Source organism: Perognathus longimembris, chromosome 14, assembly GCF_023159225.1.
Source record: "Perognathus longimembris pacificus isolate PPM17 chromosome 14, ASM2315922v1, whole genome shotgun sequence".
Taxonomy (NCBI): Eukaryota; Metazoa; Chordata; class Mammalia; order Rodentia; family Heteromyidae; genus Perognathus; species Perognathus longimembris.
The window spans coordinates 29,684,725-29,700,607 of record NC_063174.1 but is presented as its reverse complement, the minus strand read 5'-3'; the positions used below and the strand labels follow the sequence as shown (position 1 = coordinate 29,700,607).

General features: G+C 40.0%; 1 protein-coding gene across 1 annotated transcript; it reads left to right on the top strand.

Annotated features, from left to right (window-relative positions):
• The first annotated feature begins 232 nt into the window (after nucleotides 1-232).
• Nucleotides 233-15,883, top strand: Dhrs7 (dehydrogenase/reductase 7). The gene is made up of 7 exons (XM_048362293.1): nucleotides 233-400; nucleotides 6,194-6,346; nucleotides 8,570-8,676; nucleotides 9,339-9,578; nucleotides 10,261-10,383; nucleotides 11,752-11,967; nucleotides 15,756-15,883. Exons 1-7 carry the CDS (start codon nucleotides 268-270, stop codon nucleotides 15,801-15,803), a joined length of 1,020 nt encoding a protein of 339 aa, XP_048218250.1. The 5' UTR covers nucleotides 233-267; the 3' UTR covers nucleotides 15,804-15,883.

Below are 15,883 nucleotides of genomic sequence, written 5' to 3'. Positions count from 1 at the left end.
CGGAGCCACGCCCTCCCTCGTCGCTCACTGGGCATAGTCATGGGGAGGGGCGGATCCGGAGTTATTGGGCCACGCCCCTGACCTCTTTGTAGGCAAACCGGACGCTGTGAGGCGGAGTCCCTGAGCCACGCCCCCTAGTGCTCTTTCTGGGCGGGAGTGGGAGGGGCGAGGCGGAGCGGGAGGCCCGGGGTCACGCCTTACAGCTCGCGCTCTAGCTCTCGCTCCTGCACTCGCTCTCTCGCTACCCGCGAGTCGGAAGCCTCCGCGATGAGCTGGGCGCTGCTCCTTTGGCTGCTGGAGCTGTGCTCCCTGCTCTTGGTGTTGGCGTTGCTGCTGTGCTTCCTGCGGGCAGATTGCGACCTGACATTGATGTGGGCCAAGTGGCAGGGGCGACGCCCAGGTGAGCATCCCCAAAGGGAGTCCAGCCCCAAGAGGGCGGCAGTACTTGGGCGGCCTGAGGCCTGCCCGGGTCTTCCCTTGGTCCTCGGTGCCCCGTACGGCCTCTTAAGGGGCGGAAGGTCTGGGAGGAAGAAGTCGGGTGGTGAAGGAGGCAGTGCTGACTCGTGTTTCCTGCCCGAAGAATGGCACGGATTTGCATTCTATCTTGGGAAGCTTTTCTGGGGCTTGCCAAACTACAAAGCAACCTTGCTTGCCAAATTGCCAGGGGGACTTCAGAATCTTCCTGAAGTCATGACTCCTCCACTTTTTTTTTTTTTAATCCTCCATTTTTTACTCTTCTATACTTTGGAAATAAAATCTGAGGTTCCATGACACAAACCCACCCACTCACTGGGAATAAAAGTGTAACACTTGAAAGGACTGATGACGAGTTCTTTTCTTTTTTCAGGAGCAAGTCATAGTTGGCTTCTACTCTGTGCCTTGCTTCATATTGAACGGTCACACAACGTATTTGTGGGGACATTTACTAAACCCGAGCTCTGTAGTGAATCGGTAATGTGTTCTGCCTTGTGTGACCACTGACCTAATATTAGAACAACTCTAACAAAATCGGGGTTATCAGTGTTGTTTTCTAGATAGTCATATGACAGTCGTGAAGTGAAACGACCTGCCCAAAGGTGAGCTTTGGGCCTTTAAGGACTGTTAAGTGATTTTTCCTGACCTAAGTTCCAGTATGAAAATCCCTAATACAAGTGATGAACTTTGCTTGAAAATAAGTGCTGGTAGCCCAGTAGATAGACCATGTTTTTCTAAATGGGTGGGTGATCATAATGTGTGTGAGAGGGTGAAAATTGTTCTTTGGGGACTGAAAAAAACAGTCCAATAGTACAGCATTTTGTGGTGTAAAGGCCACCAACTATGGTAAATAGAAGGTGACTTGTGGGCTTTTTCTTGCTTTGAAAGCAAGAACTCTAATTATACCATACTTTTTTTTTTTTTTTAACCGCTAGGACTTTCTGTTGCCTGATTGCTCAGCTTAAGCAGAAGGATTGCATGTACCCATCAGCCATCATGTGGATTTTTGTGTGTACGTTTGTTTGAACCTTAGTATTTTCATAGTAACTTGGATTTGGAGAATTAAAATTAGCTTTCTGTTTTTAACTGCATAATTACAAAAGTTAGTCAACTCATCAGATCGTGTGTGTGAAATGGAAAACTATTGCCATATTTGAATAAATACCCAGCAGTTAAAAAGTTAAGAGTGATTTTTCTCATATCACAAAAATGAAAAGTTATGATCAAGGTCATTTAAAATGGTTTTTCAGGAATTCATTTTTCAATCCATTTACTTTCTCCCAGAAAATAAGTTCTGAAGCCCTTTCAATGACATCACTGTGATGCAGTGATTATCTAATTCACAAAGTTGGATATATAATTTGATGCCTTATAAATTACCTAAGTGAATGAGTTACTTGTTTAAAGTTGTGTTTGTTTGGCAAATATAGGTAGGCACTGCAGTGGCCCTAGATACTCATGTGTTGAAGTAGTGGATGTGTAAAGAGGTGGGGCCTGTGTGGAAAAGCCAGTCATTTTTGATGTGCTCTTGAAGGATGAATTGGGATCCTGGGACTTCCTCACTTACTCTTTGCTTCTGGACTACCATGAGAAGACACAAAATCTCCTGTTTACATCAGACCCAAATGTACAGGGCCAAACTACCAGGGGCTGAAACTTTGGAAACTTGGAAATAAATCATTTACACTTTTAAGTTATTTTTCTTAGGTATTTTACAACAGAGCAACAGAGAGCTGACTATTGCAAATGTCAATAGCATTTTAATTTTAAGTTAGCATAATTTTAAAATTTAGTCATTCTGCATTGACGGAAGAGTAAGCTTCATAGAAGTCCTTTTGTGTACATAGTACATGTTTATGTAGAGAATATACACTGAAATATAGTAGACCTGTGGGATTAACATTTAATTGCACAGAATTCTAGGGGAAAGCGTCTAAAAACAGGTGGAGTTTGCAGATAAAAGAAGGGGAAAAAATATAAAGAAACAGGGAAATAGACTCAGGTTCCCAAAACAGCAAGATTGGATATCAAGGTTAAAAAGGAAGAAAAGAACAAAAAATTCCCTTGGTTTCTCTGTAAGTTTATTATTTTGGATTGGGCAACACAGTCATGTAATATAAAATTTAAAAATACAAAAGATGTGTAGTTTAAAAAAAAATAGTGCTCTACTGCCCTTATCCCCAGCATTCCCCTAGTCCCTGGCCTGGTCTGTCTTCTAGAGAAACTCCCTGTATCTCCATGTCTCACATAGGGTGGCTGATTTGAGATATTTTGCTTTTGTTCTGAAAAATCCATGGCCCAGATCAAGAGTATGAAAAGCTAACAGCAGCACCTGTGAGGGAAACTGTGAGGATTTAGTTAACAATAGCCACGAAGTGAGCCAGCTGCCAAGTGGTTGCCAGAAAAGATTAGGCAAGTGTGAGCTGTGATCATAGATGTTTGCTGTCTAAAATAGCAGCTGCAAATGATTTGAGCCCTGATTAATGTGAGCAGTGCATAGGAGATGAGCAGGGTGGGGGAAAATTGGAGGTCCTGTCATGTAAGGACAGGTAGGAGAGAAGAGGACTTGGAGGGGACAAGAGCAGACATAAATGGACACTCTCAGTTCAGAGACACCAACTTCCACATCCTCAGAGGAGCGAGAGAAATGAGAGGAATGAGAGTCACGGCCTGAAGAGAGAATTCTCAAATTGGATTGGACATCAACAGTTGCTTGCTCGCTTGCTCTCTACCTCCCTCCCTCCCCCCTCTCTCTGTCTCTCTGTCTCTGTCTGTCTCTCTCTCTCTCTTTCTCTTTTTGTTGGTCATGGGCTTGAGGTCTAGGTTTGCTTTCAGTGGCTCTTTATAGGAGATCTTTTTGTGTGGCAGAGTCTGTAGAATTGGTAAGTAAAAGTCAGTGCTAAATTAAAAATAGATTTTTCAGGGTGAAAGACAGAAGTAAGATCTGAGATTGTACTAAGGTAAGCATTAAGGCTTATCAATTTAGGCTTTACCTAACATTTCTTATTGGTGGGAAAATAAAATCATGATTATCTCTAAGTTTGTTAGTAAATACTTCCCAAGGAAACCACATTGATTGTAGAATATGAATATTGCAAAACTTTGGAATAAGGATTGATAATCATCTGAATATGCCTGCTATTCTTAAAATCTTTCTTAGTCAATTATGCCTTTCTGTGCAACTATGTTTCATGAACAGCAAACATGATAGCTCAGATGTAGAGTTGGACATGTTTACAGCAGACTTTCCCTCCCTCCCTTTCTCTCCTCCCTCCCTCCCTCCTTCCTTCCTGTGTGAGTGTCTGAACCAGGGCTTGAAATCAGTGCCTGGGTGCTGTTTCTTAGCTTTTTTCCACTGAAGGCTAGCACTCCACTACACCTCTACTTCCAGCTTTTTGCTGGTTAATTGGAGATAAGAGTCTCATGGACTTTCCTGCCTAGGCTGGATTTGAACCTTAGTCCTTAGATCTCAGACTCTTGAGTAGCGAGGATTATAGGTATGAGCCACTGACACTCAGCAAGTTGTATTTTCTTGAATATCTGAGAAACATTTAAAAGTATAGATGGCATTTAGACTATAGATGGCATTGGGACTTTTGTTCAGTGGTGGACCACTTGCCTTGTGTAGGTAAGGAAGGCCCCGTGGAAAGGCACTGGGGGGAAAAACGGATAACTTTTAAATGTGTGAAGCATAGGATAGTGGGTATTGTGGGCTTTGCAGCTAGATATGCCTGTGCTCCTATCACAGTTCTGCTGGGGCCATGGGTACTTAATCAATAGGTATTTGTTTATGGAGTCCCCTCTATCTTTCAGTCTAAGCCAGACACTTAGGGTACAGCCCTGAAGAAGGCAGAGAGAGTCCTAGGCTTGATGGAGTTTACAGACTCTCTTTGATTTTCAGTTTACTTTTGTGGAACTGAGGTAATCATACCTACTTCATAAGGTCCCTAGTAGGGTTTTAATAAGGTAATGTGTTAAGTTCATAGGATGTAATAAAAAACAAACAAAACATTAAGCCGTTAAGACTAGGAGCCCTATTATGCTGGTGGAAGGAAATGAAACACATGAGTGGTTGAGTAAGGGTTTTATATCTTGTTGTAAAATCCTTCTTTTCAAACTCTTTAGTGATAGTTAGAATTGGCATTTGTTAAGTATTGACTGTGTGCTAGATACATCTCTCTGAGCTATCTAGGTTTTAACTCTTAACAATCAGTGAGCATCATGGGAAAACAAAGGCATGGAACTCCCATATGGGCAGATGCTCACTTCTAGGTGTGATGAAGCTGGAATTTGATAACTCCAGAGCGGGTTTTGGTGACAGAACAGGATTGAAGATCTTCTGTTGAAGCAGTTTTAAACCAAAACAGGTCACTAGATTTCTGATTTTAACTTTTTCTGACCTAAAGTCAGAGCTCTGGAGTTAGTGATGCCTTGTTTGCTATTTTCTAGTAATAAGCTATGAGGGGAAATTGCACAACAGTGACTATGTAGTACAAGGTGACTGATGGGCAGTGCGGATAAACCACTTTTCATTGCTTTAGTACTGTGACATTCTAGTCTTTCACAGGAACGTAATATGGCAACTAGAACACATGTTCTCTGTTTTGTCCGTTCCATCTTGTATGAACTACAATATTCTCCATCTTGTATGAACTACAATATTCTCCATCTTGTATGAACTACAATATTCTCCTAAGATGAGAGCTCATCAATTTAGGTAAAATGATAATCTGATAGACATTAGATGTGATTGTCAAATGGAGAAAATATTACTTTAAGTTGTATCATAACATGGAGCAGAAGTTGATATACTTGGATTATTTATCAATAGTTCCACTGCAAAAAAATTGGAAAAATAGAATAAAAAATAGAGCAAGACTCATAGTGATCATCTCATCTAATTTCCTCATTTAATAGATAAGGAAATGAAGTACAGGCACTGGCTTTATATCCAGTAAGATTTACTTTTCTTCATCAAATTCATGGATTAAGAGAGCCTTAGAGCACAACTGAGGATTTAGGAGCCTTAACTAGGAGTAAAATCTGGAGAGTTAAGCAAGATTCTGAATGTATAAAATTCTATGCTGGGTTCCAGGAGCTCCCTCCTGTAATCCTAGCTTTCAGGAAGCTGAGACCTGAGAATTGTGGTTCAGTCTATGAGGCTATCTCCAATAACTACTGGAAAGCCAGAAGTAGAGCTGTGGCTCAAGTGGTAGAGTACTGAGCACAAAAGCTCAGGAACAGTGCCCGGGCCCTGCATTCAAGCCCTAGGATGAGTCCTCTCTCTCTCTTCACAATTATTAATAATATGGCCAGGTGCCAGTGACTCACACTAATAATTATAGCTACTCAGATGCTGAGATCTAAAAATAGCAGTTTGGAACCAGCTTGCACAGACAAATCCCTGGGTCACTTATATCCAATAACCCCACAAAAAGCTGAAAATGGAGATGTGGTTCAAGTGGTAGAATGCTAGCCATGAGTGAAAAAACAAAGCATATAAGGCTTCAAGACCTAGTAATGGCAAAAAAAAAAAAAAAAAAAAAGTGATTTGAATTCATTTCTTAAAGCCCTTAGATGTTTTCATTTTAGATAGATTTAACATTTTTAAGATTTACATAGCAGGTCTACATTGGCATTATTTAAAGTTTTCTATTCTTTGGTGCAAAGGTCTAATCTATGGCTTCTTCGCTCCCGGGCCTCTCTTCTTTCCCCACAGAATGGGAGCTGACGGACATGGTGGTGTGGGTGACTGGAGCATCAAGTGGCATTGGCGAGGAGTTGGTTTACCAGTTGTCTAAATTAGGAGTTTCTCTTGTGCTATCAGCCAGAAGAGTGCATGAGCTGGAGAGGGTAAAAAGAAGATGCCTGGGTGAGTAAATCTGAAACAGCAGCCAAGCTTGCTAGAAATAAGTCAATGTAATTTACTTGAAGCAAATTTGAGAAATTTTGAGGGAATAGGTGATGCTCCCAGAGCTCCAAGTGCTCTGATCTTGTCATCTTCTAAGTGACTAACCTTGTCTTTTCCTTCCAGTACTGCAAAGCAGTAAAGCTTTGCAAAGCTACTCAAGTGTACCTACCCAGTTTTTTGCATTGACCTTAAGGAGTGACCACCACTTCTCAAATGCTGGTAGATTTTTAATCATTAAGTGACTCATGGCTTTTTCTTTGAGGAAGTGCATTTTGATTTTTTTTTTTTTTACCAATGACATTGAAATGGAGCTAGAATCCTTATTAATTTTTGCTTAATATCAGATAATAAAATCATGTGGGATTATGTAAGACTTCTGTCATATAGGATATAGGAAAATGAATAAAATTAGGCTTAAAAATGTACCTTGGGGTTCGTCTTTCATATTTGTAAGCTAAGTGGCTGTGTTAAATTTCTGATTTTTTTTGAGACAAGGTTTCACTTGGTAGCTCAGGCTGGCCTTGAATGAATTATAGTATACAGAACAGGCTGGCTTTGAAGTCAGGTACCTTAGAGATCTGCCAGTTGGGATTTCAGATGTATGTATGTATGTATGTATGCCACTACCTTTGGCCTAGTGTTTATATTTTTGTTGGTTTGGGTTTTGGCAGCTTTGAAAACAGCCTCAAGCAAAACAGATTATATCATAGGGACTAAACTGAGATAATTTTGAATTTTTTACCAAATCATATTTTGGTCATCTACCATTCTGTCAGAAATCATTCATTTACTTTGCTAATTGAGCTAATTGCATAGAAATGCGAGAATTCATCCCCATACACACTCAACAAGGACACAAGACTTAGTTCTTGGTAGTAGTTTAGAAGGCCATTTGTGCTTCTGTTTGTCACCATTTTTTTTTTTTTAGGTAGTATCAGAGTTTGAATCACACTTCCAACCCTGCTTTTTGCTGGTTACTTTGCAAATGGAGTTTAACAAACTTTTCTACCTGGGCTGGGTTGGGCTGGAACTGCAGTCCTCTAGATCTTAGCCCCTTGAATAGTTAGAATTACATTTATGAGCCACTGGTACTTGGTTACATTGCATCATTTCTGTGGCATTTGGCCCTGTGTGGCTGTGACTTGCAAGACTTGCTCTGTTAGATCATTGACACAAGGCTTCTGGTTGCTTTTAATACATACAGTGTTTTACCATTTCCTATTTGAACTACCAAGCCTTTACTATTGTATCTTTAATACTTGTTAGTCTTGCTTGTTTTTCTTATTGATATCTCTCACTCTCATGTCTCACTCTTGCTGTATTCATGGTCTTGAGGATGGAACTCAGAGTCTCATGCTTGCTTGAAAATGCCCTTATCACTTGAACTATGTTCCTAAGCTCTTATTGGCACTTCGTATATTTTATGGCAAGGTTCAGGAAAAGTACTTTCAATTGTTCTTTTGATGAATAGAAGGAAGAAGAGCCAGTGCTAGTCCTACATGCTGTTTCTAGGTGGGAAACAAATAGTGAATTGTGTTTTCTTCCCTATCTGCCTCCTGTAGCCCTTGGCCTCTAAAGAAGCTGATATTACAAGGCTTCTGAGCTTCTTACTGAATTATAATGTAAATTAAAAAGTATGGTTTAAGATAACAAGTAAACTTTGTGAATCATAGCTCTGTATTCTTTGTGAAATATAGCTCTATATTTTTAAGGTATTATTTTTGCTTTATTTGTTGTTACATACATTTTAATTTTTTTGTTTGTTTGTTTTTGTGATGTGATCTTGCATTGTAGCCCAGGCTGGCCTTGAACTTACCATTCTTCTGACACATCTGGAATTACAGATGTGGGTTATTCCCTTGACTCATTGTTTTGGACCTTTTTTTTTTTTTAAATCTTGTAGTATAATCTTGATTTTTGCCAGAGTGAAGCATGCTATTCCTTCTTGATAGGCTGGCCAGCATTTTTCCTTATTTCCATATTCCATATTACCACTTTCCATATTTCCATATTACCACTTTCCTCTTCCTGATAAATGAGAAACACTAACAAGGCCACCCAGAGATGATATCAGGCCAACTACTGTTGTAAGGTAAGGGGTGGTTAATACTAAAATGGGAATAACAAGGCTCTCCAATGACTAATGACATAATATCATAGTAGTGTTTATGTGTCTTTATTTAGAGAATGGCAATTTAAAAGAAAAAGATATCCTGATCTTGCCCCTTGACTTGATGGATAGAAGTTCCCATGAGGTGGCAACCAGAACTGTTCTCCAGAAGTTTGGTAAAGTAGGTAGCATCTCTGTGTTGCTAGAATATTCATTGTATCGCTTTGCCTGGCTTTGGAGTGACTGCTGATAAGATTCCCATCTGGGGTCTCTGATTCACAGAGAGCTTGACAGATGGGCTCTACACAGCAAGATCAGGCCTGTCAGGTGGACCTTCTAATCTCTGTATTTTTTGGCTTTAGATATTTTTTTTCATATTTTTACAATAATTGATTCTTCCATGTAGAACAATGCTGGTCATGGAGCTTTAACTCAGGGCCTGGGCACTGTTCCTGAGCTTCTTTTGCTCAAGGCTAGTTCTCTACCACTGGAGCCACAGTGCCATGTCCAAGCGAGTGTGTGTTTGTTTGTGTGTGTGTGTGTGTGTGTGTGTGTGTGTTTAATTGGAGATAGGAGTCTCACAGATTTTTTTGCCTAGGCTGAGTTTGAACTGTGAACCTCAGATCTCAGCCTCCTGAGAAGCTAGAATTACAGGTGTGAGCTGTTGATGCCTGTCAAAAATGAGATTTCTATAGATGAATTCCAGTATATTATCTTCTTATTGTTCATTTCTAGAGATATTCTGTTGTTCCATTGATTCTAACATTAACAATAAAACCAACCACCTATTTAGGATAGTCTGAAAGTGCTCACTTTGAAAAACTTATTTATTTTTAAAATTAGATTGACATTCTGGTCAACAATGGTGGGAGATCTCAGCGTTCTTTGTTTATGGAAACCAGCATAGATGTCTTCAAGGAGCTAATGGACCTTAACTACTTAGGGACAGTGTCCTTGACTAAGTGTGTTCTACCTCATATGATGGAGAGGAAGCAAGGGAAGATTGTGACTGTGAACAGCTTTGCGGGAATTACATCTGTACCCCTTTCCAGTGGCTATTGTGCCAGCAAGCATGCTCTTCGGGTAAGGTTGCTCAAATTCAAGTTTGATAGAACTGACTTTGCAGTGCATATGGGGGATACAGCCATCATTGGGTGAGGTTATTGGAGCTAGGTGAAATGTGAGGATAGAGAAAGAAGGAAATTTTCCTAGAGGACATTGTCAGTAGATGATAAAAATGTCTTAAGCCATACTGCTTGTATGTATCTAACAGTTGAGTATGGAGCCCTTGTATTGTGCTACACAGTACGACAACCTGGAATAGAAAGAGAAGATACTGTTTCTGCTCTTTGGAACCTATGCTAGTCAACCTGGCCCCTTTTGTTTCTGTCTATATACCACATCTTCATGACACTTTGGCTTTCTTCTTTACACTCTGTGATTTCATTTCCTTTTTTCCCTGAGGCAATACAGAACATGTTTTTTTTTGGCCAGTCCTGGGGCTTGGACTCAGGGCCTGAGCACTGTCCCTGGCTTCTTTTTGCTCAAGGCTAGCACTCTGCCACTTGAGCCACCGCGCCCCCTCTGGCCATTTTCTGTATATGTGGTACTGGGGAATTGAACCCAGGGCCTCATGTAGAGGAGGCAAGCACTCTTGCTACTAGGCCATATCCCCAGCCCCAGAACATGTTTTGATGTCATGTGTCTATATTGAATTTCATTTATCTTTTTCTTATTTTTGTTATCTCTTCCTTTTTTTGGTTAGGGTTTTTTCAATGCTCTCCGATCAGAACTTGCCAGCTACCCAGGCATATCAATTTCTACCGTGTGCCCTGGACCTGTGCAGTCAGATGTCGTGAAGAATGCCCTAACTGAGGAAGTCACAAAGGTAAAAATTCCTGTTGGGAATAATTTGAATGATGTCCTACTTGCATCTTTTTTTTTTTTTTTTTTTTTTTTTTTAGTGCCAGGATTGGGCTTGAACTCTATAGCTTTCTCATTTAGGGCTGGCACTCTACCAGTGGAGCCACTGCTCTATTTCCAGGCTGTTTTTTTGTAGTTAATTTGAGTGGACTTCCCTATGGACTGGCTTTTTACTGCAATCCTCAGATCTTAGCCTTCTGAATAGCTAGGATTACAGGAATGAGTCACTGGTGCTTGGTGTGTTATATCTGTTATATCACCATATATTGAGTATTTTTAAAATGTCAGAAGTGCTTAGGAATTATTCATAAAACCTAACTCACAGCACTGTGAAAAGTATCAAAGTTTCTTTCACCAGCTAGTTTTAATAAAGGTTAATATAATTGCTAAAGAAACACAAGCATTGTACCATTATATGTGTCCTGTTACACAACAGGTTTGTTCACCACTAAGATACTCCTTTAATCTTCTTTTTCATCTCCCTGGGCACATATTTTTAGGCTTTTATTTGCCAGATGATAATTCTTAGTAATTTGAAAAGTTTAAACTAAACTGATAATGAAATTTTCTAGCACACTTAAGATGAACCAATTCTGATTAAAAGTAAGAAATCTGGGGCTGGGGATATAGCCTAGTGGCAAGAGTGCCTGCCTCGGATACACGAGGCCCTAGGTTCGATTCCCCAGCACCACATATACAGAAAACGGCCAGAAGCGGTGCTGTGGCCCAAGCGGCAGAGTGCTAGCCTTGAGCGGGAAGAAGCCAGGGACCGTGCTCAGGCCCTGAGTCCAAGGCCCAGGACTGGCCAAAAAAAGTAAGAAATCTATCTGGGCCACTGATGGCTCATGCCTAATTAATCTGGAGGCTATGATCTAAGGATCAAGCTTCAAAGTCAGCCTGGCAGAAAAGTCTGTGAGAACTCTTATCTCTAGTTAATCATCAAAAAGCAGGAACTGGAGCTGTGGTTTAAGTAGCAGAGCACCTGTATCTCTTGTTTTTTTTTTCTCTTGAGCAAAAAAACTAAGCAAGAGCATGAGAGCCCCTGAGTTCAAGTCTTAGTATTGATACACATAAGTACTCTTCTCCCCTCCTCCCCCATGTACAAAATAAAATTAGCCTGCATAGTCTTAATTTGGTAAATGTATTTTTCCTGTTAGGCTTTGGAAATATTGTTGAATTTATAACTCCCATTAGTCCCTCTGGGAACTAATGAGCACGAAGACCTAAATGAAAGAGCCACATGACTGGATGGTATTTTGGTCCTTTCTTAAGAGTTCTGTGATATAGTTTGGATAAAAACTCAATGTTCCCTTTATTTCACAACTGTTTTTAGACTGTAGTAAATGATGGGGACCAGTCTCACAAGATGGCAACTAGTCGCTTTGTACAGCTGATGTTGATCTCCATGGCCAATGATCTGAAAGAAGTTTGGATTGGCGATCAACCTTACTTGCTGGCAGTATATATATGTCAGTATATGCCAACCTTTGGCTGGTGGTTAATCAGCAAACTTGCGAAGAAAAGGATTGAAAACTTTAAGAAGGGTGTGGTAAGAAGAATTTATGTATTTCTTAATAGTATATAACAGTCTTGCAGAAAGGTACATTTTCTACTAATCCAGATTAATTTTTGCTAACTTTCCATGTATCTTATGATATAAACACAAATATATAAAAGTATTCTGTCTCTATACATATCTAGTGATTTGTTATAAGTTATTACTAGTCTGGAGAATTAAGATTTCTAAGAGGTAAAATCAGGTGAAAATTTACCATATTTTTCCTTTCACATTTATTGTGTGACAGTGTATAACTATTCTTTCCTCACTATTTCTCCTATGATCTTCTACCCACCTGAGGTCTCAGCTCAGGTATCACCTCCTTGAACTGATACCTGGCCTTCCCTCTCACCTCTTCCCAAGTTTGAGCATCCTCCCAACCCACACTTGTTCCTGGCAAATCACCTGCTACACTATTAAGATAGATGTGTGCATACTGTGTAGCCTTTGTGCCTTTTGCCTTGCTCTTAAATCACTCTGCTTTTGTAAGATGTTCTCATGTCCCTGTCTGAGAACAAAGGCTGATTGCTCCTTCCTTCATCATAATTCCTACAGCAGTGAGTGGGGAACATGGTTAAATGTTCCTAAGACAGCTAATGTCTCTTGTGACCCTCAAAAGTGTTGATTGTATAAATATCACAAATATAATGAGTGAATTAATTAGTGAAGGGCCTGGGACTCTTACATGGCACAGCTATTGCTCTACCAATTGAACCATGCTTCAGTCCAAGTGGTTGATTTGAGATAAGAGTCTCACAGACTTTTCATCCTAGGCTGGCTTCCAATCTAAGTCTTTGAGGTTTTAGCCTCCTAAGGGCTACTATACGTCTCACAGGATGAGGGTTACTTTGTGAGAGAGTGGTTTGTCATAAAGCAAGACCACCCAACAAATATGTCCCTTCTGCACATGGCTGGTTCTATTCCCTTACTGCTCCAAGTTAGGACCCTGCTGAGGGATCCCTCATCAGAGGCTGACAGGTGATGCCCCCTTGTCTGAGACGTTCAGCCTCCAGACCTGTTATATAGAAACTGTTCCTTCTTTATACAGTACAACAATCTCAGCTATTTTGTCAGAATGACAGAAAACAAAGTAATGAGTGACCAATAAGTGACATTACTGAAGGTCATATAATCTATTTCTTAAAAAATTTAAGGCGCTTTCCATACTGTTTGTCACAATCTTGGTACCAATTTGCATTCTGAATTACTTAACAGTAATTCAGAGAAAGAATGTATTACAGAAATAATTATTTCAGGGGGAAAGAGAAGCAAAGACTAGCGAGCTTCCATGCCCCTGCGGTAGTTATTCTTTTGGAAATTCCCATATGAAGGTTATTTTGTTTTGCCTACAGAATATCTAATTGTAAAATATTACCACCACACAGATATCACACTTTGATTACATTTAGTCTTCCTGATGCTCTCCTTACTGAATTTGCATGGCTTTATTGATTTATCACTCTTTTTAAAAGGGTGAACTGAATGTCCTCTCATTTCCCAGTACCATTTCTGGAACATAATACTCATTTTCTCTTAAAACTAAAGAGCAAAGCCACACTGAATTTTGTTATTGTTATTACATTTTCTTTTTCCTAGTGCAAATTAGTGAAAGAGAAAATTCTTCCCAAGTGAAAGTAATATATTGGGCATTATCAGAATGCTTTTATTCATTAAATATACTAAATATTCATTAGGAATTTAATAGTCATTTCCTAAATATTGTAATTCTAATACTATTACTTATCATCTGCAATTACTAGGGCAATTATGGGCAATTATTAGAGCTTATCTGTACACATAATAATAAGAAATATTGGGCTGGGGATATAGCCTAGTGGCAAGAGTGCCTGCCTTGGATACACGAGGCCCTAGGTTCGATTCCCCAGCACCACATATACAGAAAACGGCCAGAAGCGGCGCTGTGGCTCAAGTGGCAGAGTGCTAGCCTTGAGCGGGAAGAAGCCAGGGACAGTGCTCAGGCCCTGAGTCCAAGGCCCAGGACTGGCCAAAAAAAAAAAAAAAAAAAAAAAAAAAAAGAAATATTAGCATTTAACAAACATGAATAGAATCTGACCAATGATATTCATGTCACATAGAAATTATAAGGCTCTTTTTGTGTGCAGCTCTAGAATTTTGCTACAGCTTTGCTACAATCTCCAGTAAGCATTTGTCAAAGGTTTGAAAGAATTCTTCACAGTGAGTAATAATGATGTAGATAGGGCCTCAAAATAGAAAATTAGCTGGGCACTGGTTGCTCACACTTTTAAACCTAGCTGCTCAGAAAGCTGAGATCTTAGTATCACAGTTCAAAGCCTGTCTAGGAAGGAAAAATTTGTGAGACTTTTTTTGTTTGCCAATTCTGGGGCTTGGACTTGGGGCCTGCGCACTGTCCCTGGCTTCTTTTTGCTCAAGGCTAGCACTCTACCACTTGAGCCACAGCACCACTTCTGGCCATTTTCTGTGTATGTGGTGCTGGGAAATTGAACCCAGGGCTTCATGTATACAAGGCAAGCACTCTTGCCACTAGCCCATATCCCCAGCCCAACTCTTTTCTTTTTTTAAACCAGCCTTGCATCTCTGGGATAAAACCCACTTGATTATAATGTATGGTTTATTTTTACAATTAGTTGCTGAATTCTGTTGGCTAGTATTTTATTGAAGAGCTTTGCATCTGTGTTTATCAGAGATTGGTCTACAATTCCCTTTCTTCATTGGATCTCTTCCTGGTTTTGGGATGAGTATAATGCTGGCTTCATAAAATGTGTTTGTAATTGGACCTTCTTTTTCTATTTCATGGGAAACTTTGAGATGTATCAGTGTTAGTTCAACTTTAAAACTAGTCTTATAGGGCTGGGGATATAGCCTAGTGGCAAGAGTGCCTGCCTCGGATACACGAGGTCCTAGGTTCGATTCCCCAGCACCACATATACAGAAAACGGCCAGAAGTGGCGCTGTGGCTCAAGTGGCAGAGTGCTAGCCTTGAGCGGGAAGAAGCCAGGGACAGTGCTCAGGCCCAGAGTCCAAGGCCCAGGACTGGCCAAAAAAAAAAAAAATTAGTCTTATAGAATTCAGCCATGAATCCATTGGGACCTGGGCTTTTCCTTGTTGGACGGCTCCTGATTACTTGGAAAGGACATTTAAAGAATTTTTATTGTTATTTTAAAGGTGATATACAGAGGGTTATAGTTACACAAGTCAGGTACTGAGTACATTTCTTTTTGGACAATGTCAAGCCTTCCTTCACTCCCTCCCAGTTTTCCCTCCTGTTTCCACCCACAAGTTGTATAGATACCTTTCAACATAGTGTCTAGTGAGTCCCATGGCTGAATTTTTACCTTTGTCCCACCATTTCTGTGCCCCCCCTTACCCTTATAAGGACAGATAAAGGAACAAATGAGAAAAGAAGAAAAGAAAATGAAAATAGCAACAAAGGAAACACTTTTTATTTCCATTTCCTGGAGTTCTTTTCAATAAATACTATTTTGTTTGATCAGATGCACCTTTGTATTCCTCTTCTAAGAGTATCCTCCTTTGGTCTCACTGTGTATGAATACCCAGAGTTCTGTATAATTTATGCACAGAGTCTTATTTTCAATTAACTACCAAAAGCTGAACTGCAGCTGTGGCTCAAGTGATAGAGTGCTATCCTTGAGCTCAGGGACAGACCAGGCCCTGAGGTCAAACCCCAGGACTGGTAAAACAAAAATAAAACAAAAAACCAAAACCCAGAAGACCTTAATTGTTAAAAACTGATATGTGTTACTGTCATTCCTTTACAGGATGCAGATTCCTCTTATTTTAAAGTCTGGAAGAGAAAACATGACTAAAAGAAGCATTTGGAAGTTTTCAACTGGAGAACCACAACAGTCATATACACAGAAGACCAGTATAAGACTAATTTATGATT

Bases quoted from the DNA above. Each gene is read 5' to 3' on its own strand.
- Dhrs7 (XM_048362293.1), top strand. From the start codon at position 268: ATGAGCTGGGCGCTGCTCCTTTGGCTGCTGGAGCTGTGCTCCCTGCTC. The intron at 8,677-9,338 runs GTAGGTAGCATC...TTTTAAAATTAG, and splicing joins TTCTCCAGAAGTTTGGTAAA to ATTGACATTCTGGTCAACAA. The intron at 10,384-11,751 runs GTAAAAATTCCT...AACTGTTTTTAG, and splicing joins TAACTGAGGAAGTCACAAAG to ACTGTAGTAAATGATGGGGA.